Below are 19166 nucleotides of genomic sequence, written 5' to 3' on the forward strand. Positions count from 1 at the left end.
AAGAACAAGTGTCCTTCTGAATAAAGAGAATATTTTACATAAAATCAATTTTTAACAAAATGTCCAATGCTCTTGATGTCACACTGTTTGATGCAGTAGCAGTAGGTGGTCCATGTTTACATTACCTAACATGTCACATTCACAACTAAACATTACACTTTTGCAATATTCATCTGAAAGAAGGTTTCCTGGATGCAGAAATTTCCATATTTACTGTAATGTATTTTTGACTGGATATTTGCAGTGACTGACTTGGAACAGCAGACTACAGAATATGTAAACAAATTTCATTTTGAGTCAGAATTGCATCACATATTTACTGCATAAATAATCAGTGGTTGCATAAACTTCTGGAGACTGGTTTATGTCCACGTTCTTCTGTGAACAGAGGTAAGTGTGTTTACATCTCTAAGTTAACATTTAAACCATGCTTGTGTATAGGGTGGATTCCATACTTCTGGTTTACCACTACCACCACCACCCTTGAACCCCAACTTACAGATTCGCTATGAACTGAGCAATACCCTTAGTTTAACTTGTTCTTGTCTTGGGGTTTTAGCTATTTCTCATGTCATGTTATACATGACATAACAATCCCCTGCAGTGGTAAATTGGCCATATAATATTCAGAAAGATGATACCATTTTTCCCCCAATTCCTTTTATGAATCAAATAAAACAAATGGCAACCAAAATGTTCATTGACAACAAAACATTCCAGAAGTTGGAGTTATAAAAGTTTTCCCATGATTGCAGCCAATCATTAAAGAGAATACTGCACAATAATTTCATGGACTTATCTGGACCAGTCACAATCATATAAAGTGAGATGTTCACATGTTATAATATCAAAAATGAAACTGCACACACTATAGGCAAAGAGTACCAAGAATGTGATAAGTCAAAATACCAAGTCATGACTTTTAAGATGGACTGAGGGTCTCATTCCTTTTTGGCTTGATAAGCTGAAAAGTATATAGGTGTCATGAGAAACCTTATTATGCCACTTCATTGCTATTCCAAAAATGTTTAATGTTTTTTTACTCCACATCATCTGCATTGCTTACATCAATGGACTTTTTAAACATTAATTTAAATCTGTACTTCATCAGACTATCGTGAGATGCATATTATTTCAGCAGGAGGAACAAGAAACGAGCAACTGAGGATTGTGCAGTAACCTATTTTTGTTGGTCAATCTGGATTAACTCCATGAAATGGTTTTAACTTTGAAAAAACAGACAAAAACTATTCTAAAAATGATATTTAATGCCAGTAAAAGTTACAATCACTTGCAAGAATAAACAATGATCAATAATACTATCAGAATATTTATGATTAATAAAATTTTTCCATGGTTATTCAAAAAACTGTTTTGGGTACTGCAGCACAGAAAGCACCAAGAATTACCACTTTGTTGCATAAAGCACCTTTCATAGTTTTGGGTTTATATCTTACTGTAAAATACAAAACTGGATGGACTAATACGAGATGCATACATTTTTTGATGAATAACTTGTGATAGCAGCACAAGAAAATAATTGTGGGTCATTATTATTAGAAATATAAAAAAAAAATCACCATGAGAATTGCCTAATGCCACTTGATCTAGTAATGACTTAAGGAGAAAAATAAACCCCAACCTAACTGCTTGCATATACTGTGCTGGCAGATCTAGATTGATAATTTTTTGGAACAGAGTATATGTTTTTACACGAGTAATAACTAATATATATGTATGGCAAATTGGCTTACGACAAGAGTACTCTGAACACTTTATGTACCCATCCATCACACCACCCACCCCATCTTCTAGTCCTCTATGTAATGGTGGCATGGCTGACGTGAGATTACTGACCAATGGGTCTTAATGAACTGAAATTTTGGTCAAGGCATGCAGGCTCGAACTAAATTTGCACACAACCCATCAGTTTCTTGTTATATTTACCATGATTCCTACATTTAATCTGCAGACCCCAAGAGATGCAATTTTTCTGAAGATATACTTAATTAAAAATATAACAAACAATGACTAGTTTTGAAATACATGCACAAAACTGAAATACAAAGCACGTGAAAAATATGCATACACCAAAGATATTTCAGAAACATTTGAATTCTAATATCTAAATGATTATAATCCTTTATGAAGGTTTCAGCTGTAAAACCCATCTTTACAAACCATCCTTTATACCAAACATTAAATGCAAGATAGGTGGTCTCTCAAAAGAGGTAATAATACAACATCATTGATTTGTGCATCAAGATCCTGGTTAATGGCATGTTGGTCTCTAAAAGCAGCAGCCTGGTTTTATACTGTACCATTGAGAACACATAACAGAAGATAGTTTTACCTTTAGCTCTAAATGAAAGGCATCATGCTTTGAGTATTGTAACAAAGTATATAAATTGTGGCATGGATTAATTGTGAATATAGAGAATATTAAATCTTCAATTAGATTTAACCTACTAACCCATGATTGGTTTTATTTGTATTCATTGAGCAAATGCATCCTTATTTTGGGTTTTCCTTGGAGTTTTGTATCACATTAAAAGTAAAATAGCTCCCAAATTTTGACATTTAAAAACTGTATTTAGCATCTTTGAAATTTTTTTATTCTCTCGACAAAAATGACAATTTTCAGTGTAAGATACTCAATTCTTTTTCTCTTTTTGACGTCCTGTCAACTTAACAATATTTAGTTGGTCTCAATACAAGTCCAGAATACTGATACTCAGATATGCATAAATATGCAGCATTTGACATGGAACTCATCCACAAGAAAGTGACTTGTGTTAGTACATAGTCCTTAATGTGAAAAAAATTCAAAATCTTGCACTATTAGCTAACCTTTTGTTAAGAAGCCTCAGTCGTTCTTAACTTCTATGGACCGTTTAGTCTGCTCAACCACATCTTGTTTAATTCAAGGCTTGCTTTATCAGTACTATAACATTTTAAGTATTTTAAGCTCTTGAAATGGACACCGATTGATGTAAAGTAAATTAATTTTAATAAAGACTCACAAATTATAGACCACCTCATTAACTGAAAAACAACCTGTTTAAATTCAGATGTATTTATGAAATGAAATGAGCAATTAGACGTCACATTAAGTGAAAATTAGTGAAACTGTTACCCGAGTAAATATGATGAATAAAATTATAACTCCTGAAGAGATATGACTCTAAAAGATTTAAGGGACAAAAAAGTAATTTGCAATATACTTTCATGATGTGTAAAACATCTTAAAAAATATCTGAAGTTCTACTGTGCTGAAATGTAGTCAAAATTAATCATGAATCAATGCAAGTTATCGAAAACAACATTTACAAGCGATTTCAAAAATATGCAATTAATTTTATTTACAGTTAATTTCTTTTTAATAAAAAATATTATTCATCAAATAAAATTTAAAGAATCATCATTTTCATTTTTTTAATCATGACAAAGAGGTTAGGACTTGGACACTCAGCCCACAATAGAAACATTGTTATATAACATACAATCCTGAACCCATGCTCATAAGTTTGAGTGGGCCTCTCACAAAATGATTTTTTCTTAGCTTTACAATGATTCATCCTAAGTATGAACAAAATCCATCAAGGGGGTTTAGGAAATAAAAGCAAATAATAAAAATGTGAACCAGAACCTTACTACAAATTTGTACGACCATGACTTTGACCACAAGTCCAAAGAGGCAAGTGCATGTCATACAATGAATTTTTTCAGCTTCATAATGATTCCGTTTCAAGCATGATCAAAACCCACCAAAAGGTTATGGAAATATTTGCAAATAAAATACCTGTAACCAAAATGTTACAACAAATTTGTTTTCTTCCACTGTGACCTTCATCAGAAATTCAAAGGGATAAGCGTGCATGTCACAGAATGAAATGCATTGGTTTCATAATACATTGTGCAGTGTATGATGAGAATCTATCATGGTTCCTGAACTGTACACAAATGAAAAACTTTAACCAAAGCTGAAAGATTTGTTGATACTAATACGGCAGCCATTGCAGAAAAATGACTGCAATGTCTCACTTTTCCACTGATTTGGGCTCAACAAAAAGAAGGATGATATACGTGTATATTTTGTGAATAAAGATATGATATCAGAAATAATGCTATAAGTTTATTTATATAAAAGTATTTTTGAAGTTTTGTAATCATGGTCATCCAGACTGGTTTTAAGTTGAACAGCCTTTGATTTAACAAATACAGCAGGTAAACCAGTCAGACCCTGATGCACCACTCTACTGGAAGCGGACTTGGGTCAGCCTTACATCTCCATCAATCCTCAAGGTATCGACACGATTTAGTGGCTGCAGTCGATGACTGAACTCCAAGAGATGCTGGTTATTCACAGCAACCTAATAATGATAAATGATATGTAATATATTTAATATGTCATATAACATATAATATGATCAGGAGGCAGTTAAAGTGTAAGGTTTGTTTGTGTAGCTTTAAAATGCAAGCTAATGTAATTGGAAACCATTTTCAAATTATGTTATAGCAAAAAAAATCAGCATTTTAAAACCATAAGGAAAACAAATTATTAATAATAATCTAAGGATAAACCAGCTCTGAACTTTATATTATAATTTGTTTTCAATCGAACTGGTAAATAGTCAAATATGGCAAATCAATTAAGATGTTGAAACTCTTTTTCTAAACAGATCTAACACAGATTATCTACAGTGACTGTCAAAGATAATCATGAACCATATTAAAATGTTTATTTCCAATCTCAATTAAAATCTTTATTAATAATTATATCGAGTATGTTGGTGTAATATACATTTTAACTGTCTCTAAAGGGTTAATCGACATGCAGTTTTCTTTTGCTCAAAAATTAAGGGTCACAACTCCATTTATAGTACTTATAGTATTCATACATGTATGGTAACTTTCAGTCAACCAGACTCTCAGGTGGCTCTACGAGATCTCCACCATACAATAATCTGGTTAAAGCTACAACGACTGCTGTTACTAACAATGGTGTTCAGTCAAACTTTGTACAAAACAAAATTACAAAAAAAACCAATTTTTTGCTATCTTAAAACCAATCTAGACATAGCTTACACTAGGCCACGATTCTAGTACAAGCTTAAAGAGTCACACGACAGACTGGTCAAATGAAACTAATTTATCATGCTTACTTGACTGCATAACCTCTACAGACCTAGCTAAACCATCATACAAGATAAAGGAATATCAGTTTCTATGACATTTATGTGAAATGATTTGTGAAACAACTAGCATCAAAGTACTGAGAATACTGAAGTGTTATATATTTACATAAGATCAGATGGAAGAAAACTCCAGATAATAATATTTATGGTCCTATTTACAATAGTAGACATGCTTCTCTAAATAACTGAAAAAATCGTCTTTTCATGTACCAAATAATTAATAATAGTAATAATACTGTGATTGCCTTTAACCAGCCATTTCTAATGTTTAAAATATGCCCAAATGTGCAAAACCCAAGAGACACGACTATATATGGTCCAAACCCCTGACCTAAAATTTAACTGAACAAGCCAGTGCATATATAGTTTTGTTAGCTTTATGAGGGCTATAAATAAAGTTGGTTAAAATTTTTAGTAATATAAACTATATTTGGTAACACAGAATGAACACTATGCCATAAACATGGTAGGCATGTTCCTTCATGCCAAAAAGCCATAATCAACTAGTGCATTGGGAGATGGCAGATTAATTGGGTTGATGATTAGTAACAATTGGACAGTGATTATATACAAGCATTATATAGCAAGGTATCTGAGATGCATATGAAAACTGAAGTATAAATATGTGGCATGTTTGCAAAATTCAAAACATACACAGATTTTGCCACTTTACTCAATCTTTACTCAATAACTGTTTTAACAAATGTGACAAAAAGAGAAAACACTTTAAGGAATGATGGACTGATGAAACAAAAAGATATATTTTTCTTTCCTGTGCCATATACTCACATGTATTATCTCACAAGCATAAGAATTGAATGACTAACTTTGAGATGCAAATTTCAATGTGTAGAAATTAAGAGGGGGAAACAGTTATCCTTATAATTCAAAGCTGAATATGCACCTAGCTGGTGGAGAAAATGCGAAGCGGTGAGGTTTTCACCAAAACTCTACAGTTCAATACCAATTAGGATAAAAAAATCTATACTTATGTCATAAAAAGTAAATCCAGCCACAAAAAATATGCATAAATTTAGAGACTTCAAAAAGCAACTTTTATCTTGTTTCTACTGGTAATAGTAAAAGCTTTGAACACAATGAACCTCAATGGATGGTCATAAGGACATAATTTGTTTACAACATGTAACACACAGATTATCTGGAGATGAAAAGACAACAGTTTAACAGGCTACAACAAATGAATTAGATATGTCAGGAAGTCACTTTTTGAAACAAAGAGGAGTATACAGTTTGAAATAATGTGACAGCACATGCAATGCTTTTTTATGATAATAAAAGCTTCAAGATAAAAAATAAAATAAAACTGTCTACATTCCACTGCTGGATTTCAAAGAAAGGAATTTACTCTTGCTTACAAACATCAAAGACATGTTGCCCATATCATACTTGTGTACATGGGGACATATCTATTAAGATATTTCAAAGTCAAGATTTAGTGTAACAGGACATGCGTGTGGTTTTACACTGCAATGAATCCATGTGGACAAGAGAAAACAAGAAGGACCACAATTTTCTAATTTTGCACATAACCAAAATGATGGTAGCTATACTGCATGCAACAGAGTACAGTATGCACTGTGCCACATTCAACCAAGTGGCATTGCATTGGATTGTGTGCTGCATACCACGGCATAGCAAGTGGCATCAGTTAAATTTACAGCAATTTAAATCTCCATCAAATGTAAAAATTAAAGCTGGCTTTTATTATGAAGATTATCGAAACAGATAAAACAAAGGCTCAGAAGATGTTATAATAATTGATCTGGTCAGCCAAACTGCTATTTAACAGCACCTTAGCATATGATACAACCATCAACAGCATGCACCAAGTAGATCTCAATATGTATTAAATGGAGAATTGGTATCTACTGGGTATGACAATTTCTAGGCCCACCTAGTATAGGAAAGTAAAAATCATAGTTGGGCAAGTGAACTTTCCCATATTGCCTTTGCCGGGCTATTATCAAACATCAGACTTTTTGCTCTCTAATGTAGTAATAACATTTTTCCATGCAAACAATGGTTTCAAGTTTGTGCACCATGATATGCAAATAAATGTATTTGCTATATTAATGGTCCATGTAATTCTGACAAAAGGAGTGCCCTAAACAGCCCATTATGCCCCATGTTTAATGGTTTTCTATGTAGATAATGGAATTTTTTGGAGGAGGAGCCACTTTTTCTTCAAGTCACAGTGACCTAGTCCTTTGACCCCAAAATCAATAGAGTTCTTCCTTATCCCAAGTGCAAGGCATCAACAAAGTTTGGCAACAGTATATGCAGACCTACCAACCCTGATGAGTCAGTCTCAGTAAGGCAGTTGCATTTTTTTACCATATAAGACTGACCAGTTTTCAGTAAGGTTTAACAAAATATCAATAACTGCTATTGTAAAGCTGGAAAATGTAATTAAAAGTTTGATGCATAGATGATAAATATTATGTTCAACTGAAAAGTTTGTAAAGGATGCGTAGACTTCATTTACCACTAGTACAGTTGCATAAACTCTAGTTCCAAACCCTATGCAGCTCAATGGCTTGTTGCTATCTCTCAACTTGACATAACTCTTGGAAATTCTTTCCATTTCACAAGATGACGAAGTCCTACAATGTAAGACACATCACCCAACATTTTTGTTCTAGGGGGTGATGGGTCTTACTACATAACAAACAGAGCTGTGTAGTATGTTTTGATGTCGACTAACAGTAATTAACAAAAGTAACATTTTCAGAAATATCACACATAACTGGCAACCAATAATGATGCCTTTCTACAAAGTAAAGTTATAATGTTTTTGTCAGACTTTAACTACCTTGATGTCCTTTCTCTAATAAATTTAAATTCTCACAAAAGAAATGGACCTGCTTTCAAGTTTCGTTGGCCAACATTTCAGTTGGTTGGAAAGCGATGAAAGCCAGGAATGCTGAAATCAGGTTAAGTTCAAATAATATTCTTTAATGACTTGAATAAAAATATATTATGCCTATTGGAACTGAAAGCAACATTTTGTTTCATTCAAGAAACATATCCCCTACATGAACCTACTTAAACACACTTTGGCATACCTCAACTACCATTGCACTGCAACAAATTCAAATGTATGTCAATGGAACATGAAAATGCATCCATTTGCAAGTGTCATATTTTCATTCTGCCAGGATAAAGGCAGCACAGTAAATATATTAATTACATATAAATTAGTGTCGATATAGGCTGCCAAGCATGAGGTATTCCTGAAAGGTTGACTACTCATTCCGATGTCAACCGACATCGGAACACGCTATACAAGGCTGTTATTTGGGTAGTAAAACATCGCACTAAAACAAAAACATGTGCTATGTCTTGCATTGTAGGACTAAAGACGATAGCAATCATATCTCCCACCACGAGACATACTGAAACTGGCCTGTTATGTCTGATAAACGTAATTGTGTCCTTTCCAGCTTATATTCACAAGAATCTGAATACTCCTTTTTATTCTTCTATATTATTAACACTTTCTAGAAGCTTATTTTCCCTTTCATCTTAAACATGCATCGCCAATTTTAAAAATTCTATAATCAACAATTTGATCATGCAGACACCTCGCATGCACAAATATGTGCAGTTTAAAGTGTCTGGGGTGCTGCTCTAAAGTTAGTGTGGTTCCCTGACTAATTTCACTAATTCAGCAATGATCATTTTTCATTAGTTTTTGCTAATATGCTGTAAGTCTGTATTTTAAGGGTAATTTTTGTAAGACTTAAGGCAAAATCATAAGAGTTGACAGGTCTGTATCATAAGGTGGACAACTCGAGTTATTAGGGAGAAATGAAACTGGTAATAAATGGATGGACACATATACACCATATGAAGTTGAAGATCATAACTTGATTAGCTATGCCTTATGGCAGGAAAATTAGGACAGCAGGTACTCAGTGAATGTAATAAGTATCCAAATTATAAATCAACTTTTATACAACTTGAATGAGAGAACTGAGGATTATCATCAAATCAGGGGATTTCCCAATAATGTTAAAATGTAAAAAAAAAATATAAAAAATGCTAATTCTCATATTATAATGACATAAAATATCTGCTACAACCACTTCAATTACATTCTTTCAGTGAAACACTGTAAATTACAACTTGGAAAAGATTTTACTTAGAAAATCCAAGAAAGTTTTTGTGACACTTTTAGAAATATGTGGAAAAACTGCTTAGGTGAATATTGGCTTCTTTTTACATGAATTAGGAGTTTTGGACCAAGGGTTGGCAACCCTGGCCAGAAATTGGTATACATCTGTTGTAAATTCAATAAAACAAATCTGAATTATAAGTGTAAGATTTGGTTCATAAAAATAAAAAAGTAAGAAATAATTATCTGAAGGTGGATTTAAAGTTTAGTTATGTTTTTGTAATTAAAAGTTTCAAAAAAAAAACATCACTTCAGAACAGGTTCTAGGTTTCATTTGATAGAAATATTTTAAGAATTTTCATTTTTTTCTAAAACTGTAGAATTGTTAGCACAGAATTAATAACTATTGTGCTCTTTCCATTTTATTACTATATTAATGAATGGCCATTTTTGAAATTTGAAAGGAAGACATTTTGTAGTGAAGATACCATATATATTCACTTCTAAGCCAAGTTCAATGCACTGGCAGATCTGGGTCTATGCAGTTTGTTGGGAGTAATCTGTAGGGCAAGCAAGAAGGACCATGATTTGCCAGTACATTATGTGATACAATCAAAGCCCATGTTATCTGCTGTGAATTGGACTTGATTTGTAAGTGAGTATATGTAATCTATTAAATATAAAAATAGTCCTGACATCACAAAACATAATTTCCTGCTGGACAAAATGCCCCAAATTAAAGAAAAGCAACTATCTCCTGAACTTTTTATTTTTATTTATTAAAATAATGAAATGATCTGCACAATTAACAAACTCTTTAAGAACAATAACCTAAAGGCCATAAGTCCTGGAGTAATATCTAATTATTGCAAACGCTTAATACTGATAGAATTTTCTTTTTTATTAGAGAGCGACAAAAGTGATTTTCACTGACCAACCACTGCCAGATTTTATAAAATAAAATAAGTAAATAAGATTGAAGTCTATTACTCCTACAGACTAATTGATTAATTGAAATCAATCCCATGCAAAAAGCATTACAATCAAGCCCCTCAAGATGCAGCAGTGTGAGGATTGCAAACAAAAGGGTACACTTTGAACAACTGTAAAATTGTAGGCAGATATTTTTTAGCAAAGAAAAATGGTATAGCTGGTTGATGCCAAGTGCTGTTTCAAGATAAGCAAGATGTTTTTAGAGCAAAAAATGAGGTTTTTTTTAATTGATTAGAGAGGAGAGAAAGTATTAATCATTTTAGTACCTTGTACTGGTGCCCTTCAACTAATATTATCATTTCAAAGGGTACATTGGGCATGAAGGGGAAGTAAGACACGCCTCTTTCCTCAGCACCCCAGTTGTGATCCCGGTGGTTACGGACCAAAGTGTTCATTTCCCCACGGAAATTAAAGCGTGCATCAACGACAATGCCGATGTGATTGGGCTCATGACCCATCCCATTTTGGAGATAAATACTGAACCTGTAAAAAGAATTGTGAACAATTCGAAATATTTCTGATTTAAATATTTTTTAGCCAGTTTCTGAAGCCAACTTTGCCAAATGTGCCTGTAAAATGGAAGAAAAAAACATTAATCCCTCTGGTTTAAAGAAGGAATATAAAAAGCATTAGCTTCAACCTCAGAGTTTATGAACATATGATTTTCCAACAACAGTTTTGAATTCAGACATTGTACATTTTTTAATGAGTCATACATGTGAACCTCCAGGATGAGAGGGTTTCCTCCAGAGATGAAGGGTGTCTCCCATCCTTCTGGTCACTCACTGAAATCTCCCATGGATGCAAAATTATGATTAAAAATGTTTATTTTTTCCATTTCGTTTACACCTTGCTTTAAGTCCAGTCCACCCCTTCAAAAAAGTTGATTTTAAGATCTGAAATGGTGACAAGAATGACACCAGACCATGAAGTTTTATTTACATTTCACACCAATGCCAATCCCCGACCTAAAAGCATGAGATCTCACAGAATTGACTAAATTCTCAGACTACTTCGTCAAACCTCACAGTACTTTAAAAGATTTACAGGTGTATATAACAGTAATTTAGATCAGGACGAGTAGTGTTAAATGGATCCATGTCTGATGTACAATGTATCCGACAAAAGTGTTAAATGGATACATGTCTGATGTACAATGTATCTGATGAGTAGTTATGTAGGATACATGTCTGATGTACAATGTCTCTGACAATAGTGTTAAATGGATACATGTCTGATGTGCAATGTCTATGACAACAGTGTTAAATGGATACACATCTGATTTACAATGTATCTGACAAAAGTGCTAAATGAATACACGTCTGATGTACAGTGTATCTGACAACAGTGTTAAATGGATTCATGTCTGATATACAATGTATCTGACATTAGTGTTAAACTACAACCTTCCAAATCCAGGCCTACTAGACAAAGGGCAGTAACTCTTGTCCATAAATATGGAAGGCCATACACAACTTAGATTTAATGGAAGGCTTATTCCGTATGTCTATCAAAGCAAAGCCCAAATAACTGACAAGGGGAGATAATGGACAAGGAGTTATTGCCCTTTGTTGATACATTTAGATAGAAAAGATGAATTTTATATTTTAGTAGGGCTGAATTTGGGAGGAAGCAGGCTTATATTCCTAATGTTAATTTGATCAGGGGAATTTATTCAAAGGTGAAAAGCAGATCTGGATCTACAAGTTCAACTATTGATTTCAACAGAACAGCAGAGAATATAACCCACTGGTACTACAATGGCAGATCAGGGTTTACACTCGAAACCTGACCCACTAGGGCTTTATACAATGGCAGATTTTGGATGACATTTGTTCTACTACTGATTTCAATAGAACAGCTGAGAACCTGATCTGCTGGTTGCATCATACAATGGTAGGTCAGGGTTTACAATGAAAAGCTGACATGCTAGTGTATTACACAATGGCAGATCAGGGTTTACACTGTTCTACTATCAATATTAATACAACAGTGGAGAACCTGACCTGCTAGGGCAAGTATAAATGTATCTCACACAAAATTTGATCATTATATTAACATAACAAGGAAAATGGAAAGTCCTGAATCCATCTGTTCCATATGTACGCATCTTTTCTGGGATAATAAATTTAAGCTGATGTAGCTTGCTCAGCTATCAGAATTAAATATGGCTGACCCAATTCAATTAATCACTCTGGTACACTAGTAATGGACCACAAAAGTAAACAAAAGTCTACCATTTAATAAAATCATATAATCACCTTTGTGTTTATCACTAATATTGAATATCATATTCAATGTAATACCAACACTTTGTGCTTCCAAATTATTGACTGGGCAAATTTCATGAGGTCAAAGTTCATCATAATAAGTGCACACCAAGACCACATCAGACGCATGTCCATACAAGATGAGTAAGCTCCCTTCATCCATGATGGGAGCTCTTCATTCTAGAGGTCTATATTACCTCTCTCTTTCAGTGTGGCTACACAATGAAACCCATGTAATGTCTGTTTTTGACCAGATCAAGTAAGAAAACAAGGCTTAGACTTGAGCAGTCTATCCCTTCTGTACACATTCTGGTGCATGTGCTTTTTTAAATGGATATTTTAAGCAAGTTTTGATCAAAATAAAGGGGAGGGTACATATTTAAGCATGTTCAGGCATTACACTGGCAATCAAAAACAGTATACTGGAATGTGCTTTTTTAAATGGATATTTTAAGCAAGTTTTGATCAAAATAAAGGGGAGGGTACATATTTAAGCATGTTCAGGCATTACACTGGCAATCAAAAACAGTATACTGGAATGATTTCAATTATTTTTTAAAATATTTACAAATGTCAAGACATACCCATTTCAAGTTTGAGGTCAAACTTTTTTAAATCCAGCAGCAGAAATGTGACATTGTTAACTGAAATAAGCAAAATTTTCAACAGAAACTTATAATTATTCCTGTGAAATCTAGATAAAATACAGAACAGCTTTCTATAAAGGACAACATTCCTGGATCAGTTTCATTTTTTTCAAATCTGACATGAAAAGATACAAATAAACATCACCATTATACATTCTGCAGCAGTTAGAAAAGTGAAATGGATTGAGAATGATGTCACAGCTAGATGTTTGTATCCTGATTTTACAAAGTTTCTGAATGGTTTTGTACCATAACTGATGATTATTCACAATGTAAAAACATTAAGTATTATCAAACTGATTCCATAATTTGCATGTGGTTTTAAACTCGTCTAAAATATTTAAAAATTAGCTATGCTTTTTTTGCTTTACATGTAATCATTCCTTACATATCTGATCCACATCTAGAAAGTCCAACCCTTATATAAGGTAACTTTCCAGCTGCTGAAAAGGTGTCCATGAAAAGGATCTCCTTAAAAATGGACCACTTTTCACTTCTTATCCAGACTTCTCAACACAATTTTCATTCAAAAGATCCAACCTTACAAAACAAAGTTGTATATAATTCTCATGGTGTCTCAGTTCATTTTTATGTCACCTACTTTATTAGAGTTTACTCTGTATACAATTACTGACTTGTATTTCGTATTATTTGAAACACACCGACACACACATGCAGTAATGGCATAGGACTTTTCTGTTTTGGCACAAAGACTTGAAGAACCATTTAAAACCACACACAATTTTAAGTTAAGTGCACTATGAATTAGGAAAGATTTTATCAGATAATCTGACACAATTATTATTTATGCAAGAAATATATTTTTTTAATTCACAGTTCTATTTAATGCAGCTGCATAAGTACTCTGTCATGAACTTTCATATTTACTATTATAATTGCATGACTACCCATGGAGCTATATTCTATCAAGCAAAAAAGGTTTTGTGTGGAAGGTAAGCAACACTTAAATGAACAAATAAAGGTCAGTCATCTTTATAATTTTGAATTGGGGTCTTCTATTTAACCATAATTAATACTCAAGGAATGTGTTTTTCTTTTAAAAATATATCTTAGTGTACCCTGATTAGTCCAAGAGTTCATTTAAAAATAATACAAAATTCTGAGTAGCCCTGGGTGTACCTGGTCTAAGGCACTCAGTTTTACTGATCACTGCCATCTCACCTCTGTCCACATAGGTTCAAGCCTTGGGCTTGGCCAATGAGGGTATGTGAGAAAGCTTGCCAGTACCCTCCCATGGATCAGTGGTTCTTACAGGATTTTCCTCGGTTCTTCCTCCACCTGTGATACTGGCTGCCATGTACAGCTTATATTGCACTGAGAAATGGCATTAAACCGAAAACAACACCAAAAACAAAACTCTGAACTGCAGGGAGATACCTTGTAACACTCAGGGTCCACCAAAAGAACAATATCAAAGTTGACATTTGGAGAAAATGGGAAACAGATGGTATGTTTCTCCTCTTCACCCCAACACCCATCAGCTCGATGATTTTGAACCAAGATTTTTCGAGAGGTACCATAATTAAATCTAGCATCAAAAACAAAGCCAATATCTCTTGGTTCAAATTCAGGACTACACTGTAAGCATACACTAAATCTGAAAACAAAAAAGAAATTGATTTTTTTTTTCCATTGTAAGAATAAATACAATTTCACTGATAGGCAAAAAATTCCCATTATGAATAATTTTATTAGGATTAAATCAGGCATTAATTCAATGAAACACAATAAAAAAACATTTGCAATGGCAGTTTGAATTTTTCAAAAGACGTTACTGTAAATAGTTGCTGCTGTTGAAATCAAATTGATAGTCTATGATTATGAAATGTACTGTACTGACTTTGTAACATTAGTTATAAGCATGCAGTCTGGTTACAGTTTAAACAAATTCATATCACCTTTATAAGCAAGAGATTTTATAAAATACAATTTTAACCATGAGTAAACCAGAGAATGACACCAAACAGCTTTATCTGGAGGACTGTATCGAAGCATAATAATTACATGCATTTACAAGACTCATTGGTATTTTGGGGTTTTCTTTTTGGTCTGCAAAAGAAAGACATTATCTGTTATTGGTGACCGTTTTTCTTATGCTGGACCAAATGCCAAGAACATGCTCTTTTTGATGTTCTCGTTTTATAATCGACCTAACACTGAGATTTTAACTCAAGATAGAGTTTCTGCAAAATATTACTGGTCTGGTGTTCTGCCATAGAATTTTTGTTCATCATTTCTGCTTCAGGAACAGTGAGATTTTGCCCAAGAACAACCCTAACAATTCTCTTCTTGTTGGGGTGAGTTAATTTTATGGGAACACTTTTGACATGTCAAGAATGGTTACGCCCAAAACAGTTCATGGCAACAGCAGCAGCAATAGCCATGTAACTAGCCCAGAACAGGAACTTTTTGACCTTAAGCCCAGACACTCAAACTCATTATTTATGATTATTTCCTTTATATACTCTCACTTAAATCCAACTGCAAACAAAAAAGACCTTGATCTGCCCTGACATAATGTGTGAAGAGATACAATTCTATGCTGTTTGTTCTACTGATTACTCCTAACAAATTGCATAAACCCAGATCTGCTGGCATATTACACAACGGAAGATATAGGTCTGTACAGTTTGCAGTGGGACTCAACTTATAAGCAAGTATATACAACAGTTTACAGAATGAAAAATGTTTTTTTTACTTAAAGACAGATCTCAGCTAAACGAATGCTGTATGAATAATGTTAAAACTGATGAAAAAATGAAAGTCGGGGAAAGGAAAATTGTTCAAAAATCTTTTCAATCTACAGAAAGAGTAATGGACAGGAGAATAAAAGTATTTTAAAGGCTAAAGATGTAGCTTTTCAAGCAGAATAGATCATATGATGGCCTTTCACCCAGCATTCATTAGCACAACTTTCTTATAATGCTGTTCCTCCTAAACTGTTGGGAGAATGGTCCTCAAACATTCATCTCAAGGTCTAGTTGGTCCTAAATGAAAATGATGCCCTTTCTGCCATTCTGAAAATCTTATCTTTACTCCTCCTGAACAGCTGGTGACATTTACATGGGTTTCTCACAAAAAGACTTGTTATGCTTTCTAGTAGGTGCTAAATGAAAATGGTGCTGATTCAGCTTCAAAAATGGCTGAGATGGTGGCCATTTTAAAAATCTTGTTATCTCTCCACTTGAATGGATGGTCAAATCAATTTGGGATTTTCACTAAATGACATGAATCTAACAGTCTTATTAAATGAAAATGGTGCCAATTGCTAGACCATACTTCACAGAATCATAAATTGGGCAATCACACATGGTACATTGATATCTGATTCAATGCAAGTACTATATACAGACATATTATGAAATTTACCATACATTAGTTTTTAGCACAAAGTTGTATGGCTGTTACTGTACTTACAGTACTAATGATGTTTGGGCTGTCAGAACACAATAAAGCTAAAACCATCAATTCTAGTAAGATATACTACACTAAAAAATACTGAAATCTTTTAGCATTGGCTAGAATTTTAAAAAAAATTATTTTAAATGTCATGACATCTTTCATGCAGCATTTATTTTACATTTTACAATCAATCTTCTATTTCCTTTAACACATGTGTATTTATGGAAATTTATTTTAGTTTTCATCAAACTAATTACTGCAACATGTAATAAATGATCAGCAACCCAAAGGAAAATAAAATCTTATGAAAAAAAAAACTTTTGAGTGTACACATTCTACACCCTCATCCATTTGCATTTACTTACCTGGATGGGTTGGGGTTTGGGATTCCACTGATGAAGATCATTTTGCCAGGGTAGATACCACCTGGGATATTTTGCACGAAAGGCACTGGCTGAAACAAAAATCAAATGGATGCTTGAAGTGTGAAACCAAATTTTGTGTTACATTTAAGTTTTAATTCCGAACCAAGTTTATCTTCCCATATCCAACTACGGGCTCAGTTGTCCCATGCATGAATGGAGTTGATATAAATTTATTTCTACTGTTAATGTTTTAGTGGCTGCATCTATCTTCAGCTGGGAAAATTTGGGTTCTGTTGTTTTTTTTACACGAGTCTTCCATTTTAAAATATTTTCTTGAATTTCAGCAGACACCAACGATGGCCCTGAAGGAGCAGTATTTGGCTTGAAAAATTTAGGCACAAATTAACTGGAAGCTCATCAGATCTTGTTTGATAACATTATGCAAGACAAAGTTGAAGGTTTTAATATTTTTTAACAATTCTGTCAAACTTAAATCTGCAAAATTTACAATGTTGATAATTTGAGTGAGCAGTAAACTCTAACAAAAAAAGAGCAACTATGGACAGAAATATACATAGGCATTTGGATAAATTCCGTACTGAAATCGATTCAATATCATTTGCTAATATACTGAGGGGCTACTACACCTTTCAATTCCTTTTCATTTCTTCAAATCTTTTTATTTACAATAGATGAGCAGAAAATCTCATAGTAGTGAACAAACACTGCACACCTTTTTCAGTTTTCTATTTTAAGTCACAAGGGTCATAGAGAATGGCATACTGCTGTCATTTGTACAGTCTTGAAAAGCATTCCAGGGTACATGCTGTCAATATTGTACTGATTAATGGAGGAAGTCAGTTACACATTATTTCTATTTTCAGTAATGGCAACCATATCTGGTGGCAAATCAATACCATTTGCATTAACTTTAAAGGCCTTTACATCATGATACTCTCTGCCAAATCTGTCTGATATGGGACATCTATTTCACACAAAACAAAAGCCAAGGTAGCGATTGTAAACACACAAAAGATACAGGGCCATTCCATATCCTCATTTGACCTTACTTCTGGTGTGCTTAAACACAAGTTTGATTAACTTTCACCCAGCAGTATAGAAAGTGGAAAATTATGAACAGTAAAGAAGTAATTATTTATAACAATGACTGACCACTTCAATAATCTCTGTTGTTATTGTCGTCTGGTTTAACGCCATTTTTCAGCACAAGATAGGCTATATATGGCGGCCAGTATTAATGGTGGAGGAAGAAACTTGGAAAACCCGGGAAAGAACCATCGACCGACGATAAGCTACTGGCAATAATCTCTGTTGATTATGATAGCAAGTACAACCCAAAGCGAAGAGGCAGTCAGTAGCTACAGAAAATGGGCAGGAGTTCTTTTGTTTATCAGAGAAAATACAACTTTGCTGATAAGTACATGTACTTACAGGGTTATAAGCTGGGGCAGCTGGGAACGTCGGCGGAGGGGGTGGGTAGGTACCCATGGCACCAGGATACTGAGAAGAAAAAAACATAAAAAGTTAGCAGCAGAACATTCTAGTAAATGTATAATCTAAGACTGGTCATAAAAAAATTCACAATTAATTTTCAATGTTATAAATACTGTAAAAACAATAATGAATTAAAATATAAAACATGTTAATCCCGTACGAAATTTTCCACATGGATTGGATATGGAATCCATGTGTACTTTTACAGAAATATCCATATGGACATTTTTTTTCTAAAGCTGAACCACTCTTATGGATTTCAGTGCATCCATATGGAAATGTCATGGATTCCTTACATACTCCATATGGAAAATCCCATGGAATATACAAATTAGTCCATGAGATCTGTAAGTTGTTCATATGGAATAAAATTAAAATTCCATATGGAATTTGGCAATAGTCCATATGGAATTGGGAAATATACCATATGGAATTTGTAAATGGTCCATATGGTATTTGTAAATGGTTCATATGGAATTTGATAATAGTCCATCCTGTACAAAAATTTTCAGGTGTACTTAAAGCGGATTTCATTTTATGCGCTTTCTGCCTAAGCCATAAAAAAAATCTGCTTCAGATTTCTATTAAACTGCCTAATGATTCTTAGACAATATTGG

At 33.5% G+C, this 19166-nt stretch overlaps 1 protein-coding gene across 2 annotated transcripts in view; it reads right to left on the minus strand.

Annotated features, from left to right (window-relative positions):
• Positions 1–1250: 1250 nt before the first annotated feature.
• The window catches only part of LOC149805017 (galectin-4-like), a 36967-nt gene continuing 19051 nt past the window's right edge, over positions 1251–19166 (minus strand). For both annotated transcript variants that reach the window (XM_089946543.1, XM_089946540.1), the window contains 4 exons: positions 18487–18555; positions 17035–17123; positions 10596–10812; positions 1251–4373 (listed from right to left, as the gene is read on the minus strand). In XM_089946543.1, the coding sequence (XP_089802669.1) occupies positions 4257–4373; positions 10596–10812; positions 17035–17123; positions 18487–18555 (492 nt within the window). In that variant the 3' untranslated portion in view covers positions 1251–4256. The remainder of the gene's footprint in view (positions 4374–10595; positions 10813–17034; positions 17124–18486; positions 18556–19166) is intronic.

The sequence above is a fragment of the Sinohyriopsis cumingii genome, chromosome 2 (genome assembly GCF_028554795.1).
Source record: "Sinohyriopsis cumingii isolate HCF-2022 chromosome 2, ASM2855479v2, whole genome shotgun sequence".
In the NCBI taxonomy this organism is placed as follows: Eukaryota; Metazoa; Mollusca; class Bivalvia; order Unionida; family Unionidae; genus Sinohyriopsis; species Sinohyriopsis cumingii.